General features: G+C 32.6%; 1 protein-coding gene and 2 pseudogenes across 1 annotated transcript; 1 reads left to right on the forward strand and 2 right to left on the reverse strand.

Moving 5' to 3' along the window:
* The first annotated feature begins 743 nt into the window (after positions 1–743).
* On the forward strand, positions 744–5388 carry LOC147283946 (transcription factor MYB1 pseudogene; annotated as a pseudogene).
* A 12053-nt stretch (positions 5389–17441) lies between these two features.
* LOC147283947 (uncharacterized) lies at positions 17442–18504 on the reverse strand (annotated as a pseudogene).
* A 141-nt stretch (positions 18505–18645) lies between these two features.
* On the reverse strand, positions 18646–20257 carry LOC147283948 (uncharacterized). The gene is made up of 3 exons (XM_086245625.1): positions 20135–20257; positions 19136–19871; positions 18646–18827 (listed from the first exon to the last, which is right to left on the reverse strand). Exons 1-3 carry the CDS (start codon positions 20255–20257, stop codon positions 18646–18648), a joined length of 1041 nt encoding a protein of 346 aa, XP_086101751.1.
* Between the last annotated feature and the right edge of the window lie 452 nt (positions 20258–20709).

Here is a 20709-nt window from a genome sequence, read left to right on the forward strand (position 1 = left end):
CAATGTTGTAAACAATATGTTAAATAAATATATGGTAAATTTTCATTCAAAATTTCGGCATTTTTATAGCAATTTCTATCGTTTCTATCTAATTTTTATTGAAATTTAAAAATTTTTGAAATTTCCGTCAAAATTTTCATCGAAATTTCTTCGAAATCCGAAATTTTATTCCTTGATTATACTTGAATTTAATGATAAAAAAATAAAAAATAAAAAAATATAGGGATTGGATAAACCACGGGTATTATCCATACCCGCTCATTTTTTATATGGATATTAACATATATATTCATACCTGTCTCATTACCCAATTACTCATACCCATATTACCCTAACAGAGTAGGTACCCGTGGGTACCCAAACTGATGTGTAAAATGGCCATCCCTAGCTCCGCCCTTGTACTTTTAAGATGGAAGGGAATTGAAACTCATGTCGGTATGGTATGCCGTAATGCGTTGAATTTAGCAATATTGAAAAGGATTCATCGTAAGTGAAACTTTACGATCATTTGAAAATGACCTTTTTATCCTCTTGTGCTTCTCTTTGTCAAGCTTTAATAACTGTTTTGTTAAAATAAAAATTATTAATACTTTCTGATTACTTTTTTTTTTTTTTTTTTTCTTTGAGTGGATAAGAGATAGGCACGTTGCTGGTCTGAGAAGCTTTGCTTTACGTACAATCAATGTCTTCTATGTGTATATATTCAGATGGGTGTGTCCCGAGGGATTCCAAGTGGGCACAAAATGGAGGGTTTGGGTGGTCTGAAAAAAGGTGCATGGAGTAAAGAGGAAGATGATGTTCTCAGGCAGTTCATTGAGAAACATGGAGAAGGAAAATGGCACCAGATTCCTCCCAAAGCAGGTAATATATATATACAGGCATATTTAAGTAAGAATGTCTTTATTTTAAGAAAAGTAAGAACATTCTTTCTGTGTAACATCTGACAATGCAGTTCAATAATCAAAACCGTTCAATTTTTAGATTCATTCTAAAGGGTTATTCTTGTAAAAAATTAGCTAAATCGGTGATTGTTTAGTCATCTAAAATATGCAGACAAATATAATCTGTCAGATAAAATTAAAATGATGTATGCTATATAATAAACTGGCTAAATAGTTTCCGTTCTGACTGATTTTTTGTAAAGGTGATATTTGAATGATATTCTAAAATATAAATAGTTTCGATTATTGAATTGTAGGTCCAAAGAATATGTTTTTACGAGTCTGGAAGACATATTTAGTCAAAAGTCATTATAATCAAATGATTTAGTTTATAGTATGATAATATATATAACTTTGTTAGGTTACTAAAACCTGTGTGAAAGAACATTTGGGTGAGAGTGCTACAAGAGAACATTAACGTGAGAGATTAACAATTTTAAAAAGTGTAACCTGTTTGGTTGGTGAGAAAGTAATCGAGAAAATCCCAGAGATGCAGTTACGCATAGCGCTCTGATACCTTGTATATATATATAAGTTGAGGTATACCTCAACAGAAGGAGTCTGTATATATATATATATATGTTTATAAATGTTTATATATGAATGCAGGCTTAAATAGATGCAGGAAAAGCTGTAGACTGAGGTGGTTAAACCATTTGAAGCCAACTATCAACAAAGGAGACTTTACAGAGGATGAAATAGATCTGATGCTTAGACTTCATAAGCTTTTAGGAAACAGGCAAGTCCATCATCCAACATAAAACTCCTTTGAGAGCTTAATATATTATATTGTTGTCGTTGTTCCTTTTGTGGTAGTTCTGTTTGTGCTTTTGTACGTCGACAAGCTATTTAATTAAAGATTTTTTATAAGAAAAAAGAAAGAAGCTATTTAAAGAACAATATTATTATTCTCGGTACATTGGGGGCGAAGCCTAAGAACAATATTATTATTCACTAAAAAGAAAAAGAACAAGACTTTTATTCATTAAAAAGAAAAAGAACGTTTACCTTTCCCCAAAAAAACAAAAAGACAATATTTAAGGATGTGATATATACCAAGTGCATACATGCATGAACCCATGTGATATATACCATGAGATATATTTAAGGATGTGATATATAAATTTAATTTTCTAGAAATAAATTTGGACTTTCCAAATTTTCTGAAAATTTTAGAGGGAAAATTGGTATTTTGACCCCATAGTAAATTAGTACTAGTCAAGATGAGTCCGTTAGAATTTTCTGTATATTTTTTTGAGTTCGGAGTTATTTTTAATTAATTTTCAAAGTTTATAAAAATAAGAAAATAAAAAAATAAGAAAATACAAGAAAAAATGTGACACGTGGCGCACATTCAGCGCGCCACGTCGGCAATAACGACCAAGTCAGCATTTTTAACAAAATTATTGACAGAACAAGGTAAAATGGGACACGGATGTAAGTTATAGGTGGTGATCTGAGACAAAAAAACTTTCAGATGGCAATATGAGAGTGAGTTACAGTTTTGGGTGGTAAATCGATAATTAGCCCTAATTTTAAAACCCCTTGCCTTCCCACAACTCTCTCCCAAAATCCCCTGTCATTTACCTGATTATATTTCAGGCGTAAAATGCACCCAAAATTACAAACTATGCCACTAACTCATACGGCTAGACTTCAACAATTTTAAACAAATTGAACTTGTAACTAAAAAAGAAAATGATCACTGAGTTTTAGTTTCAGTGTCGATTCAATTTCAGTTTCAATTCAGTCCTAGTGAAACTGAATCGATTCAATTTCGATTCATTGAACTGAATCGATCACCTTAAGCTTGCCACCGTATTTGTCGAAAAAGAGTGGACGAATCTGTTGCTTAAAAATATCGATCCACTGTCTACGACAATCTGATGGGCAAGGTGGCTACACTATTAAAGCTCATCTCAATTAGAGGAATCAACCAATAGTAGTGAGCCATCGCAACGTACACCGTTGGAAAAATCAATTTGCTGCTGCGAACCCAATAATTGCTCTCTTTCGAACCGCCTTCTACGGTGATCAGTTGGAGCATCGGAGGACACTTATGTGATTAGCTCAAAGAGAGGAAGACACCCTTGGTGGTCTGTTATCTCGTCGTTGCCGGAAAAGATAGCTCAAACTGACTGGGTTTTTGGGCAATCAAGTTATATAGGAAAGAAGTGGGAAAGAAAGCAAGTCGATTGACGGAAATGGAGGGATTTGTGAGAGAGAGAAGAAGAGAGAGAATGAAAGAGAGAGAGTGTGGGCAAAATGGGAATTAAAATAATTTAAAAAGTCAAAATGGGGTCTATGTATGTTCACTAGGGAGTTTTGGGAAAGATCTAATTAAGTGTACCTAGAGAGTTAGGAATTAAGTTTCATTTAGGGCGGGGATTTGAAAATTAACTTAATTTTTTGGTATAACCGATATACCGTCATGTGGTGTAACCAATTTAACGTGTAAGTGTATTGTTGGATGACATATTTTATTTGTAGTTTATAATATTAATAACATCCACTCATATTATAACACGTAAGCTAGTTATACCACGTTGCAATGTATCAGTTATACAGAATAATTTCTCCCAAAATAGAAGTCGGGTTAGTAATAATTTAAATTATTTATTAATATCTTTTATTTATTCAACTTTTTAGGATGTATTTATCGCTTAAGATTTAGGGTTTAGCTCTCAAATTTTGAATTTATTGTGAAATCATATACACTACATTACAGTGACCAATGTGATGCATCACATTCGCCAAATTTAATCAATCACAATTACATCAATGGTCATTTACAGAAAAACTTTTAGTCTTTTAACGTTTTATGGTTTTGTTTGTGTCTCAGTGTTTAGGTTTTAGTTCATGAGTTTTGTTTATCTTGCCAAATCACAAACTGAACAACAATCACCATGGCATTAACAATATATAAAAATTTGGGAAAAAAATATTTTTAGTCCTTATATTTTACCTCGAAAATAAATTTGGTCCCTGTGATTTTAAAACTTCACATTTGGTCTCTATGTTTTATGTTATGAGGACAATTTTAACAGATTCAAATTTTCAATTTTTGTTTAAAAATCAAATTGAAGGTTACATACATGATTTTTTTTGTCATTTTTAAGTAAAACTCACGAGTTTATACGAGTCATTAGTTTTAATTTGAAAATAAAGTTTCATGTTGGTTATAAATTTAATGTCCTAAAATTGCAAATAATATAAAACACATGAACCAAATACGGAGTTTTGAAACCACATGGACCAAATATATTTTTAGGATAAAACACAAGGACCAAAAATTTTTTTTCCCTAAAAGTTTAAAACTTAAATGACCAAAAAGCTGGTTGGTCATTAGAATTAAAACATGAAGTAATAATAAAAGAAAACATTAACAAACTAATTAAAAAAAAATGGCAAAAAACGAAACAAGGTTAAATTATACAAGTGGTTGTCATGGTTTGCACCATATTTCAATGCTGTGATTAATTAAACTTTTTTAATTGTGCCCTCTTAGTTAAAAAGGTTATCAATTTCGGTTCAATTTCATAATTTCTTCCAATTTCCGTCAAATAGTGAGCATGTACGTGCTATATGGGAGGGTAAAATCGACCTTTCACTTAATTCGCATGAGATTTTGCCCTACCAGACTCCCATGCACGTGATGTGCATGCACATGCACATGCACACTATTTGGCCAAAATTTGATGGAATTATGAAATTTTATGAGCACGTGCGGACTACTTGATCTTACACTGCTTTTATAATTTTTTCTTTACTCTTTACTCTTTATTCCTTTTTTCTTACTTTTTACTTTTTTATATATTTTTTTTCTTTTCAAATTGGTAGAAGAGTAAAAGTATAACAATGTGGTTAGTATTAATTCATTTTCTCTATTATGCATGTTTTGTATAAAAGGTGGTCACTAATCGCTGGAAGACTTCCTGGTAGAACAGCAAATAATGTGAAAAATTATTGGAACGCTCGACTACGAAAAAAGATGAATTTTGGCATCGAAAAACTGAATGATGAATCTCGACAAACAACAAAATCCATTATTATAAGACCTCGGCCACGAACCTTAAAAAAAAGTTCACATCATTCGGTTAGTATAGCTGCAACTTTAGAACACGCTCAATCAAAAAATAATTTTAGCAGGCCATTTCCATCATCACCACCTATAGATAATGGAATTGATTGGTGGAAAGCCATATTATATGACACGGGAAGTAGTGTCGAAAGAGTAACATGTTCTAGTAGTCTTGGGTTAGAGGAAGATCCCTTCACAAACTTTTGGGTTGAAGATGATATGAAACAATTGCAATCGACAAGAACAAGTGTAGCATTTGATGATCAAGAAGGCTTGGTGAGTAGGAGTGACTTGTTTCTTCTTAGTGTGGACCTTTGGAATATTTCAGAAGAAGAGAGAATTAAGATGTCGATAGAGAGGCCCTAAGCCTTCCTTTGTAGTATTAAGGCTAATTGTCCCAGTGATCCTCGTGGTTTGCCTCATATATATATATATATTTTTTTTTTTCTTTTTTTGCTATGAAAAAAACTATTTCATTAAACCAGGAAAAAAGCCACATGGGCGTGATTTGCCTCTTATTTCAATGTTACCAAAAAATCAAAATTTCGCCAAATAAAGTGCATGCACAGGTCACGTGGATGGTATAATCGTCCTTTCAAGTCCATTAGTTGCTAATCATGCATTTGTGGATTACGATTCTACTCTCCACATGACCCGCACATGCACTTTATTTGATGGTTATTTGACGAAATTCTGATTTTTTTAGCAGGACTGAAAATGTTCTAAACCAAGATGGTATGATTAAAAAAAATTGAAATTACAAGATTAAGTTATGAGGCAAACCACTGAGGACCATAGGTGACATGTGGCCTAGTATTAATGTTGTATGCAAAACGTATAACAACCATCAAATATTGTTTCTCGTTTTGTTGAACAACTTGTATTGTTACTACTTTTTAAGCTTTGTTTTCCTGATTTGTATGTTGAGTGCCTTTGCACTGTATCTTGTTGTTTATTATTATTTTTTCTATGGTCCACTGCAAAATAAATATCCATCGATGAGTGTTGAAATCCGTAGCGATAACATAAATTAACATGTAAATAAGAGAATTCATGTATAACAATAATACATCTCCAAAAGGGTTGAAGCTATATACATGCTCATATTTGTACCATCTAACACCCATATTTGTTGCGTCCAAATTAAGTTAGTTAGATCGTCCAAAAAATAAATAAATAAAGATAGTTAGAGCTTAATTAAAGACTCTAGTGCTATATTAGCATATTTAATGCAACTTTTTGAACTTGAAGTATTAAGTTGAAAAATAGTATATAATTGAGGTATATAATTGTAATTAACCCTAAATTATACACAGCCACAATAATTTTATATTAAAATTTACCAAATATCTTGATACTATATTTTGTACACGATCACAACACTTTTGAAAACATAGTTTACCAAATACTCAACTATTTTATTTTACAATTAACTTTACGTCACAACTGTTTTTTCTTACAACATTATCAAACTAGGTCTTAGTTATAAATATATATATAATTTGTTAGAATTATATTTTTTATTTTCTTTTTTACAATGAAAGAAATGGAAACTCTTGATTTATCCTAATTAATTCAAATTTATTCTTGGACCTTTCTTTACAACAAATTTGATGTGTTTAGTTAAACCGAAAAATTAAATAATTTTGGAGTTGGAGTTGGTTAATCGGGACCCTTGAGCCAGAGATGGCTTTTGGAGAATAGAAAGAGAAGATAGCGATAGTTTGTGGGTTGGCAGCTCATGCTAAATTGCCAAGCAACAAAGACGGTTTTAATTAGCTGTCCATGGGCTCTCTGGCACAGCTTCATAATTATATCTTAGAATATGTGGGATCCACTTTATTGATTACCATCACACAATTACAAACTATAGAATATCAACACCGTTTCTGAGAAGATTTTTGTGAAGCCCTACAAAATTTATGATTTTCTTTTCTTCATTTTCAAGTTTCTGGGTATTATAACAAGCTGAGTGGCCCATTTCAGCCTATCCGAACTACTGTAACACTTTTGAAAATTCCAACAGACAAAAGAAGAGGTGTCAAGAATATATCTACCCACGACCCAAATGCGATACTTCCAAATGGATTCACACTATTTCTTTTTAACTTACGTCTTGTCATAATGCTTCGATTCCTATTAGCATCTGTCGGCACGTCCGAGGGTGTTGGTAGACATAACAGAAAGTATATAGAGGGTGTTTCAATAGAATTCCATCTAATGCCACTGTTTCTAATTACCAACAAAAAACTGAAAAACAAATTTTAAGAAAAAAGAAAAAAACTGAACCTAGTAGTACTTGCGGTTACCCAAAATTTATTGAGCTCCAATCCATGTCCACATATCTAGGGACAACTTTCCATGTCTTGCGGGAAGAAGCTCTCTCCGGAACGTATGTAAGCTTAAATTCTTATTTAAAAATCAAATTCAATGCTATATATGATTTCAGGGCGTACCTATGTGGGGCTGAGGTGGACTGTAGCCCACCTCAAATTTTTGTAAAAAATAAAAATAAAAAATACTACTACTACTTGTAAAAAAAATACTACTACCCAATCCATGACAAAAAAAAAAAAAAATCTGCTCAACACGTTTAGATACCCTTCAGCCAAGCTTTCCGTTTCCCACCAACTGAAGTCTGAACTTCTTCAGTTCTCCTTTTTCTAGCTTTGAATTTCACTATTAGATTCCAATTTTAATGTAAGTTTTCACTCATATATACTCAATCCTTTTTTTTTTTTTTTTTTCTCAAATGTTTTGGATTCTTGTGATAGATTCAAATCATTTAACATTGACTAAGTATGCACTTTGACTGATAAATTTTACCCTCAAGATTTTAATGCACATGAACTATTTAGCTTAAAAGATTAGTTAGAACATTATCCATATGAGGCACGTTAATTTTTACAATTTCAGAATGTGTCTTCTCTTTTGGAATTATGCCAAGAATTTATTAGAGAAAAAAAATACTAGTTGATTAAGAGATTGATTCGTCTACTGTTGACTCTTCCGATTTCTACAGCAATAACATAGCGAGCATTTTCATCTATGAAAATTATTAAGAATCGACTTTAGAACAAGATATGTGATGATTTTCTTACAAATTGTATGGTTATTCACATTGAAAATTAAAAATCTTGTTGATACAATTAGTTATGATTATGTAATTGATGACTTTTATGTTGTGAAGAAACGTATGGCTCAACTTAAGTAGAGTTCTATTGTATTTGCATTATAAGTTTTTTTTTTGTATGAATATATATTTTGAGAGGTAATGCTCATTACGTCCCCCTGACTAGGTGTATATTTTGTTTTTTATTAATGAAATTCACTTATGTCGTCAAGTTTTGTTTGATAATAATTATAAAAGTGATTTAACAAGTTGTGTAAATTTGAGAAATGTCATAAAAATATAGAAGATGCTGTTGAAATTTTGCAAAAAAAAATTCACTAACAATATATAATGAGAAACTATCTTGAACGTTCAGCTCACCCCATTTTAAAATCCTAGATACGCCCCATAAGATTTTCGGTCATTCTTGAAAATACTTGCAGAGTTTAGATTTATTTATTTTAACTCAAAAGGCTAACAATTTGGGAGATTTGAGAAATAAAATAATTTTTGAGTTTTGGAGAATGGAAAGAGGAGATAGAGACGGGTTGTACGTGTTGGTTGCATGGAAGGGGGAAAGAAAGGCAGGGCCGGCCCTGCTTATTAATAATTTGGAGCTAACCGGGAAAGACAGTCGTAGTCCTTTTCACGCCATGCAAATAAGTCAAGAGACCGTACGTACACTTCAATACTTCATAGGAGAATGTGGGATCCACTTGATTATAAACCAAAGATACTGTTTTTATTCTCTTTATTTCTTTTCTTCCCTCAATTTTGTTTTTATGGATGATCGATAACAATTTGTGCCAATATTTCAGCCTATCTATAGACTATTCATACTGTAGCACTACGTTTTTATATACCCAGAACATTAATTCCATCAGACAAAAGAAGAGGTGCGATCAAGGATCCACCGACGACCCAAATGAGATCCTTCAAAATGGATTCACACTAATTATTTCTCTTTAACTTTCGATCATCTTCTTATAAATGATTTAATTTCTGTTAGTATCTATGATATATGTCGGATTCTAGACATGTGCCAAAGTTGAAGACACCAAAGTTGAAGCCCTTGGTTCAACACCAATGTTGAAGACATGAGGCCACAAATTTATAATTGATCAATTCTATGAGATTTCTGAGAAAATGAGCTTTGTGAATATATCCTAGAGAAAGTGTATACTAATTAAGAGGGGGTGCAGATGAGAAATGATAGTCTAAGATCTTGCCACTGTTTATATTTGGACCTAATTAAGTCTTAATAATTTCTTTAATTAATCTTAACAGTTTAGGGATGCCGATTCTGCAACCAACCCTTATGGCTGTCCTGTTACCCTTTACGTTGGTAGACAAAACAGAAAGTATACAGAGGGTGTTTCAATGGAATTCCATCCAATGCCATTGTTTCTAATTAATTACCAACAAAAAACTGCAAATCAAATTTTAAGAAAAAAGTGATATAAAAACAAACCAAACAAAAACCTGACACTAGTAGTACTTGCGCTTAGCCGCTTACCCAAAATTCATTGAGCAGATCGAAGTTGCAATCCATGTACACATGCATACCTAGGGACAGCTTTCCATGTCCGGCAAAGAAGCTCTCTCCGGAACCTCTGTCGATTTAAATTCTTATTTAAAAATTAAATTCAATACTACATATATAATTTTTGGATATGTTTTACAGAACTTGCGAGTTTAAACAAATTATATATTAGTTTCGATTTGTGCTAGGTGCAGAATATTCTATGATCGCAAAAGACATATATAAATATATATATATATATATAATTTGCTAATCTAGTTTTCTTTGTTTAACATGAAAGCTATCAAACTCTTAACGTATAAATGAAAAAAATATCCTGTTTTCGAGGCTCCTATGATAAATAACCTACCTAAAGTATTGGATGTTATTAATTAAGGTTCACTTAAAATTTTTTAAAAATGTTAAACAAAAAATCGCCATATAAATGTATACTCCATCTAATTAAACACTGTTCTGGTCCGTATTTGTGTAGCGCCAAGAGCTGGGCCCTCTCGAGCGAGTGCTTGGCAGCTCCATCTTTTTTTCTTCTACTAGCTAGACAGCTGAAATTGTTGAATGTACAGTTTCAATCCTTGAAAGTGTTCAATAGTAACAAATAAAATTAGAGTGAATGTGATTCCAAATTATTGTACTTTTATATTTTGTGTTGTTTTATTCATATTTCGCATGTTAATTTATATTACCCAACAACATATATAATACATTTGTATAAATATCATTCTTATACCCTTTTAGTGTTTAAACTGTTCATGAGTTTTATTGGGTTTATGAAACTGTTCAGAGTTTCATTGGGTTTATGTCTTCATGAATTTGTTCACTAAAAAAAAACACGCGCTGAGCACTCGACTCATTAAGCTAGTTGGACCGACTTGTAATGCTGTTCACATGTGAGCCATTTTTCCCATTAATTTCTTCATATAGGCTTAAAGAAAAAAAAAATTCATTAAACTTAACTCATTATTCCACCCCTTCTTATCACTTGGGTTAACCCCAAAGAGTTAACGTTAGATCTATTTATTTTAACTGAAAAAGTTAATTAACAATTTGGGAGATCTTGAGATCGAAATGAAATAGTTTTTGAGTTTGGAGTTGGTTGGGACGTTTGGGTCAGAGATGGCTTTTGGAGAATGGAAAGAGGCGATAGAGACAGGGGTTGTACATGTTGGTTGGAGGAAGGAAAGAAAGGCAGGGCTGGCCCTGCTTAATTATTTGGAGCTGGCCGGGAAAGAAATTAAGGACTAGTTGCAATCTGTGAGTCCCTTTCACGCCATGCAAATAACCCAATACACCGTACGTACTATTGTCCATATATTGACAGCGTTGGTTTTGTCTCCATCTGTCCAAAGATCTGTTTTGACAGGAAATTTGTGAAGCCCTACAAAATTTTTCATTCTCTTTATTGTTTGGATTGCAGGAAAATAGAGAGAGAGAGAGAGAGAGAGAGAGAGAGAGAGAGAGAGAGAGAGAGAGAGAGAGAGAGAGAATAGTTGCTACTTGATTTTTTTTTTTTCTGTCCAATTTCTACTTGAATCTTAATATTTGTGGAGATTAATTAAGGTTTTTTTTTTTTTTAATTTTTTTTATAGTGTTTAAATATATTTTAACTTGATTAAGTTTTAGAAAATTAGGATGTACTTCTTTATCACCCTAAGTTTTTGATTAAATCTGAGATTAAATACAAAAATGGTCCACGAACTTTACAGTGAATCTCAATTTGGTCCACTATCTATAAAAAGTGTCAATTTGGTCCATGAACTTTGTAAGTTGTATCAAAGCAATACAAACGTTAACTTCCATCGAAAAATTTAACGAAAATTGGTCATGTGCACAGCAAGTGACCACATTTTCAGAGGCATTTTCGTTCGTTCATCACATTTTTATGTGACCAATTTCGTTAATTTTCTGATAAAAGTTAGCGTTTGTACTGTTTTGGTACAACTTGGAAAGTTTGTGGACCAAATTGACACTTTTTATAGTTAGTAGATTAAATTGAAACTCATTGTAAAGTTTGTGAACCATTTTTATATTTAACCCTTAAATCTAATTCGTTTTTTTTATTGAGGATATATAACAACGTAGCTGAAACGCAAATGCAGCCGACGGTAATTTTAGTTAAATGCGTATGCTAAGGATTAATATGCTCAAGTATTATTGTTTAATTACCATTACTAAATAGAGGGAACAGAGGAGATCTAAAATGATTTTCTCATTTGTTAATTTGGTAGAAGATCGGATGTATACCTGAATGATTGAACAATGGATGGTGACCTCTATAGTTATAGACTGACTTTTGTGAAACCCAAACATGTCCAACGTTCGAGCAAACGGTATGTCTTTTATATAGTTATAAATTGTCTACTAATGCAGGAGATTGTGGTCAAATTTTGTGGTTTTACAATTTTGTGTCAAGCGAGAGATCAGATTGTTCCAACCCTATGCACCTCGAAGACTCTTTATTTTGTTTTCTTGTATCACTGCAGTGTAGTTGCAAAGAATGTACTCAAAAGGTGCAATTATAATGGTTTTTTTTTCGGTTATAGAGATTATTCAAGTGTGTGAGAGTGTGCTTAGCCGACCGATCAACTCGATTTTTTGACCTTATAATTCTTTTTCTATGTTCAAGGTTATTAGTTTTTTTTTTTTTTTTTTTTTTTTTTTACAGTCCAAAACACATTCCACCTAGACAATTAATAGACCCATGCGGAAATACCAAGTTACAAAGCACCCCACTTTTTAAATGTGGAGTAAGGGTCTGTTTGGGATTGCAGTGGAAGACCCAAAAGCTGCTGTGGATGACAATTCTCAATCACCTACAGCAGTTTTGGTGTTTGGTAAAAAAATAAAAAACTGTTCTTTTCCACAATTCTCAACTCCCCACAACAAAAACAGAAAGCAGGTTTCTAGGTGCTTTTGAAAGCTGCAGTGACTCACAGCAACAATGAATATTTTATTTTACCCATAATACCCTCATTGATTTCTATGATATTTTATTGTTTATTTTAAATTAAAAAATATGTCCATTGTTAGTTATATTTTATATTGTAATAATTAATTATGATATTTTATTTATAGGATTAAAATTATAATATACCTAAAAAAATAATAGACATACTTATTTAATAATGTTATTCTTAAAAAAATTAATGCTAATAAAAATTTGTAGTCAAAAATTTCAAAAACAAGTAAAAAAACATATTATTTTTACCAAACAAATAAGTGAAATGCACTTTTAGTATCATGTCCATTTTAGTAATTATATACAGTCACAGCATTTTTATATTAACATTTACCAAACACTTTGATACTGTTTTTTGCACTCACAACATTTTTGAAAACATAGTTTACCAAACACTCAACTGCTTTACTTTACAGCTGACTTTACTTTACAGCTGTTTTACTTCACAGCTGTTTTTTCTCACAGCAATACCAAACTGGCCCTAAGACTCGCTGAAAAAAAACCTTAAAAGTGTCTTTTATTACAGTAGGGTCACCGCACTTCAGTTTAACAAAAAATTATTGTATGTGATCGTAACACCACGTGATTTCACCACGTAATGTTACTAATCTACTTAGATTATAACATGTGTATGATTTTAAGGGTATTTTAAAGTTTAAGATTTTAATTTTTAATTATTGTACACATGTTATAATTTAAGTGAGTTGGTAACACCATATCATCATGCCACGTAGTGTTACAGTCACATGTAATAATTTGTACTTTTTTTGTTTTATCTGTTTTATTTGTTTGCTTCCTTGGGCAAGGCTCTCTATTTTGTCTTTTTGTTCATTGTTTTCTCTTTTGTGATTTTAGAAAGAATATCTTATGTAAAAAATAAAAAATAAAACCTAATTGACCTAAATTCATAAACAAAACAGCTTGGAGCCATATATGTAACCACACAAAAATAACAAGAAGAAGCATCACTCTAAGAAGTCAAAAATTCGAAATTGTATTTTATTCTCATTCCCAAAAAAAAAAAAAAAAAAAAAAAAAAAAAAAAAAAAAAAAAAATCTGTAAACAAATATAGAAATCACATAGATTGTCATTGTTATATTTTGCGTAGCTCCCATATTATTATTTTTCTTGCATACTGTATACATTGCCATTGTTGAACAACTAGTAACAACTAGTTACAGCAGCTCTTTCCCTTCAACTTTCAGGAAGGCACCCACAGCTCTTTCACTTCTTCTACAATAAAGCTCTCCACACAGAAAAGTGGCAACAATTCTATCACATGCACATGAAACCATCCAAAGAGGGGATGAGATAAAATAGCCATTGACACATACTTGAGTATCGTCATGAACAATAATTCTACCCCTCTTTCTCTACATTTGGATCTCTTGGCCTTCTCTAATAAAATTAATAAATAAATAGTGATTTACAGGCCAGTCTAATTTTTTCTCCTCTCTTAGACTAATATCTTAATATTTTTTTATTTTGTACTGAGGTCTAAAAATATTGTCCAGGTGTTTTTAATTTAAAAAATGTCTAATATTATCCTAAAATTAATGATATTTAAATCTTAATATAATCCTAGTATTATCATAATATTATCCTAGTTTAATATTATCTTAATATTATAATATCCTAATATTATCATATGATCTTAAAATTAATTGTGGGATTTAAATTATATAAATCTAATAAAAATGCATTAGCCCACAAAATAGAAAATAATCAAACAAAGAAAAAAAAATTCTTTATGGGTGCATTTCAATTGTACTAATCGATCGATGGTTTGTCGGTGTTTATGTTAAGGTTGCTCCGGGAGCTAAATCCTAATATAACGTCTCTATCAAGCCCATTTTATACCTTAGGAGGGGATGAGATGAAAAGATGAGGATTTACCGTCAAAACTAGATAAATGAACCAACATGGCCGAGCGATCGGCGGCGGAAACCGAGCGTTCGAATCAAGTACGAATGTTCGTTGGTGCACACCTAATCGAATGTGTGTATATATATATATATATATCAACCCATGTATTGTACAATTGAAATGTAGCTATATATATAAACCTAGGTATTGGTACAATTGAAATGTACTTATATATATATATATTTTTTCTTACTTGTTTGATTATTTTCGATTTTGTGGGTTAATGCATTTTTTTATATTTGTATAATTTAAACGGATATTATGTTTTATTATTTTAAATTATAAAACATAAAAACTAGATAATCTTGAATGTTTTAATTCAAAAATGTAAAATTAAAAATGTCCTAACATATATTATCTTTCATAATTTTTAAAATTAATTCATATTAATTATCTTAATTTTAAGAGATAATATGAGTCAAAATTTTTAAAAAGTCTATTTTTTGGACCTTAGCCTTAAAAATTGGATTTAAGTACGGTTTTGGTCTGAATAACTCTCTAAAATTGGACCCATTTCTTATTAACTCATAAATAAAACGCTTCTTAGATAAAATATATTAATGAAAAACAATTTTACGACTTAGTACTTACCTCCTAAAATCAGGTTTTCTCCCTTATCACAAAATTTATTATGAAAACAACCATATATTAAGGTACATAAATGATCACTCGCTCACCATAGAGCGGGAAATTCTTCGCTCACCTATCCACCCGCTTATCACAGAGCGGAGAATTTAATGATCGGGACCATCTATTTTTTAGGTTCATCTTCAAGGGTCGTCCCTGTAAAAAATAAGTCAAATCGGTAATTTTTTGGTTATCCAAACTGTACAAACAAATATAGTCTGTTAAATAAGGTTGAAATGATGTTTATACAAATACAGTGGCTAAATAGTTTCTAATCTGGCTGATTGTTTGCAAGTGCATGTTATTTTTGAATGATGCCTTAAAATATGGATGGTTTCGATCATTAAAATTCGTTACTGGGTCGTCGGTTAGGTGAGCGGAGAAATTCTCTACTCTATGGTGAGCGAGTGATCATTACTGTATTAAGGTATCCCTTTTTTATCCCACATTGGGAAATCTGTTACGGTTAATACATTTATGGGAGAATTCTATTTGTGTAATAATTAATCTGACTTATGAAGCGATTTGTAAAGTAAATTATGGATATATAAGTGCTTTGAAAGTCTTCTTGATAAAATAACTCCCTTAAAGTGTTTAATGTTAAAAAAGTCAACCTTATTTTTTAAACATAATAAAGCAGTTCAAGTTTTGAAGTTAGTGGTGTGTTTGTACATTGTCGAGCACTCGGCCTCCTCCCTTTTTTTTTTTTTTCTTTCCCTACTTTCCTTGAGACTGTTGAACAATAACTTATAGAATTGGAAATCGAAGCAAACCAACTCAAGGAAATTAGTAATTAGAGGAGACACCCAAGATTCTTATAAACACTTATACAAGGTCATAATTCTTCAATGTGGGACTGCAGACTCCACATTCTCACATCAACATGCTAATTGAAGAGTTTTCTTTTTTTTTCCTTATATATAAAAATATGTGTATTTTTAGTAAATCAGTCGTAGGTCAATCCATCCCCCAGATTTGTATCCTGATTGGTTCTTGCACATGCTTGCTTTCCAACATGAGCTTCTTCTGAGCCCTCAACATGGAGTAAATTAGCTATAGGTGACATAAATTACCAAAGGTCCATTTTTTTTTTTTTTATGTTTCAAGTACTCCATTGGCCAGCATGTTATCATGGAGATCGACTACTTTTTTTTTTTTGTGGAAAAAACATACCTAGCTATAACAGGAATATATGAGTTGACTTGGCTTCCCAAAAAATAGTTTTTGTCTTCAAATTATAGAAATTGTTATGTGATGAAGTATAAAAGCATAGGTGTCATCACGTTTTTGGATTGAGATACCAAATCAGCCATATTCATGTTGCAGAAAAGTTTCTCTCTTTCTTTCTTGATATATTTGGTATTGTTTACTTTTATCTAACCTCTTATGAAGATTGATCTAAAAATAAAAAAATTAACCTTTTATGAATAAATAGTTTTGTATGGTTTGGTGTTTATGAATTAGCTAGGATTCACGTGCTTTATTAGATTAGGGTTTAATAGGGCTTAAAATTTTAAATTATTTGAATTAAAATAGTTTTCTATCCTCTCATGGTTTTGTTTTTTAAGATTACATAATAAGATCTATTTAATTATGCAGAAATAAAAAAGTGAATATACTTTTATCAAACAGAAGTGTACAAACCAAAGAAATCGCCAACTATCTTTATCATCATAATAAGAACAATACCAGTAATAACGATATGAAAATAATCGGAGTACAACGAAACTTTATTATTTTGTTTCTTCCAGAAAAATATGTGAAAGAAAGTTGAAAATGATGGGTAAGCAAAGAATAAAATTTCGGGTTTCGAGGAAATTTCGATGGAAATTTCGAAGATTTTTAAATTTCGACAAAAATTCGACGGAAATTATTATCAAAATACGGAAATTTTGATGAAACTTTACCATATGTTTATTTAACATATTATCTACTACATTGATAAAAAATATTGAAAAAAACCAAATTATATGATAGGTTTCATGTGATATGTGATGAATATAATACGCGTTGGAGGCAAATACTGTTAAAAAAATGCTTCACTAATTAATAATTACTTCAATAACACCTCAATTTTATTTTTACTATAATATTGCCACATGAATTACAAAAGTAATCAATACCACATAGAGTTTCTAGGAGGTTCAAAATTTCCGCTGTCTTCAGTATCATCATGTCCAGAATAGGTGTAATGTAAAGAATAATCATTCCAAGATACTTCTCCAGCATAATTTTGCATGTAATTGCCAACATGTCAACCATATGGATCAGGAACCTGTTGTGGTTGAATTTGCCCATAAGCATACTCATTTGAAGAGTTTGTCTCTTATTGTGCCAATGAGTTACTATCAGACTCAACCAAGTAAGGCAGATGTGGTGGGTAGAATATTGGAGGGTTTTGCCCATAATTGTAATTGTCACTTCCTACCCCCATAGAGCCAAAAGTGGTGGATAATGAATTCTCTTCTTCTTGTGCCAAACTCTCATGACCTCTTTGTCTGCGACTATAGTCTTTTCCTATGGCACCAATTCCTGGTCCGGCACGCCTACTCCCATGATCCTCATCTTGTGTTGCATGTGTGTAGTTTGCTTCGACAGAAAATGGGCTCATATACTCTTGAGAATGTCCAGTGACATCTTCATTTCCACCACCACCACCACCACTACCTCTACCTCCACTGTTGGTAGGAGTGCCCGATCTTGTGCTAGAGTTGCTTGATCGAGAAGGATTAGTGGGAACTGGCTCAGTATGATGTGTCGACCTTGGTTGCATAAGTTCATTCAAACTTGTAGTAGGGCTCACCTCCTCATTTAGAACTCTGTCCACATTGATACCTTCCTGACGTGCTTGAGCTGCAATATCAGGGTCTGGATTGCCTGCATCATCATCTAAATGGAAGGGCCTAATCCACTGATAAAGCTGGTTTTCCTCCACATCATCATCCCCTTTAGCAGCATCATATATATCCAGCGGATCATATTCATCAACGCGATCCTCCTCTGCTTTCTTGTCTCGAAGTGCAAGCCTCATATTATAGTAGCAATATACCATTTTTTCTAACCTACTATATGAGAGCTTGTTTCGTTGTTTGGTGTGTATGAGTACGAAAGTGCTCCAGTTTCTTTCACAAGCTGATGATGACGCCGTTTGTGATAAAACTTTGATGGCTAACTTCCTCACAGTAGGTGCATCACTCCCATACATGATCCACCATTCACCTGAAATGAAAAATTTATTTGTGTAAGTGTAACTATAAAAATAAATAATTAAGTTAATCTAACTAATACAAGTACGATGTATACTCACTAGGAGACATTCGTGATCTAGAGGCTTTTGCAGCTCGCTCTCCGAATATTTTCCGGGTATCTTTAAAATATGTTAACTAGATACAAATACAATACAAATTATACAATATCAATCAAATATATAATTTAAGACAATCAAATTCTATAAAGTATTAATATTTTTCGTAAGGATTCTTATGGGCCTTATGGTAAATTATTTTTACCTCATTTCCAAATTGGCCAACTTCTGGTGAATAGGGATCCAATTTGGAGAATACGTTGTGCACAGCCCGAATAAGTTCATCATCATCTCCAACGCCAGGTCTATATTGATAGCGAGGATTCAAATAATAGGCTGCAATCATGCATCAAGTAAATATAGAAATACATAATTAGTAATTTAGTTCATTAATTAAAAGCTAAATCAATTAAAAAAAATGCGGAACCAAAATAACAAATAAATTATTGGGTTACCTGCTGCGTGCAAATCGTGTTATAACGTTTTAAACCATCGATCGTTGATGATTTTTATTACCCACCGTACACCCTGTTTTTTTTCTAGTTCTTCCTTCACGACACGCATCAACTCATAAATTGATCCTATTGTAGGATACACTTCTGTGTCGACAATACGTAAAACTACGTAGAGAGGTTCAAACAGACCGCACACCTTATGCACCTGTTGCCAAAAAGAGTGATCAAGAACTATATTTTCAACGGTGATGCCTGCATCTGAACGCCGGAAATTGCTACGACCCCAATCTGCACTGGTGAACAATTGCTTTAGCCCTATCATCTTACCATACAAACTATCCAATGCAATATAGTTTGTAGCAAATCGGGTGGCACCAGGACGAACAATATCTCCCTTCGTGATCTCTTGCATCTTTGCCAACAACCAGTTATGGTTGTAAATATAATTCGTGATCATTCTGGCATTTTTAATCACATTAGCAACCTGCTCTTTCTTCCCTATCTCTTCAAACATTAGATCAATGCAATGTGTTGCACACGACGTCCAGTACACATTGTATTTGTTCATTAACTTCTTACTTGCTTTGACAAATGCGGAACCATTGTCGGTCACAACTTGAACAACATTTTCCTCTCCAACCTCCGTGATTACATCCTTCAGTAGCCCATAAATATATTTATGATCCTTTATGCAATCTGAAGAATCAACGGACTTAAGGAATACCAACTTCCCTCTTGAGTAGGCCATGAAGTTAATGATAGACAGTTTGGTTGGACCTGTCCAACCATCGCACATGATTGTGCAACCATAAGTTGTCCAATCAGTCTTCAATTTGTTAACATGCTCTTGTATTTCTTGAAACTCCTGGTCCAAAAATCCGGTGCGTATCTGATAGGGTGTTGAAGGTTCCACTCCTACTCTTGCCTGTTGACATCCTATCACCAAATTTTTGAAATGATGAGATGCTGCTTTTGAAGGAGGAACATTTTCATATATGAAGAACTTGCTGATCAAGCGTTGCATCCCATCTTTGATTGACCCTCCGGAAAAGAGATTTTTAACACTCTTTTGGCGTGCTTGAGCTGCCTTGTACAAGCTTGGTACCACTGGAGGTGTTGGTTGTGAATCTCGTGATTCCCTCATGCTTTATGCTCTTTGCATCTGTGCACCACTACTAGACCCAGAACCTTGTCCCCTATTTGGGACTTTATGTGAGTGTTCCATCTCTCATTCTGCTGCTCTAGAGGCTCGAAGTGCAGCTCGAAATTCTCTTCGCTCTTAAGACCCCATATCATCATTATGATCTTCATCATTATCATCTTCATCATCATCACTCATTTCAATCTGACCTTGTCCTCGAAGCTCTTCTCTGAGCTCTTCCATCCTTTGTATTTTTTTGCTTTTTTGGTGTTGTTTGTGTTGCATCCCTGCAATGATGAATTGTCTCACTTCTGGTAGAACACTATTGCATCGTGTTGCACATTGTGTCCAGGATCCAAACCACTAAGGTGGTATTTTAATCGTGTCACTCCTGCACCCTTCATTACAAGGCCACAATATTTGCATATTGAACCTTGTCTGCTACCCGGTAATGGATCGACATGAGCCCAAGCTGGATCACGTGATCTCCCTCCACTGGCCATTGAATCCTAAATTCTTAATAACAAAAAGACATACACAATAACACAATAACAATAACAATTAAATTCCATGTTAATATCATATCAGTATATCACCAAGAAATTAATATCATATTAGTTAT

Source organism: Dryas octopetala, chromosome 5 (assembly GCF_963921425.1).
Source record: "Dryas octopetala chromosome 5, drDryOcto1.1, whole genome shotgun sequence".
In the NCBI taxonomy this organism is placed as follows: Eukaryota; Viridiplantae; Streptophyta; class Magnoliopsida; order Rosales; family Rosaceae; genus Dryas; species Dryas octopetala.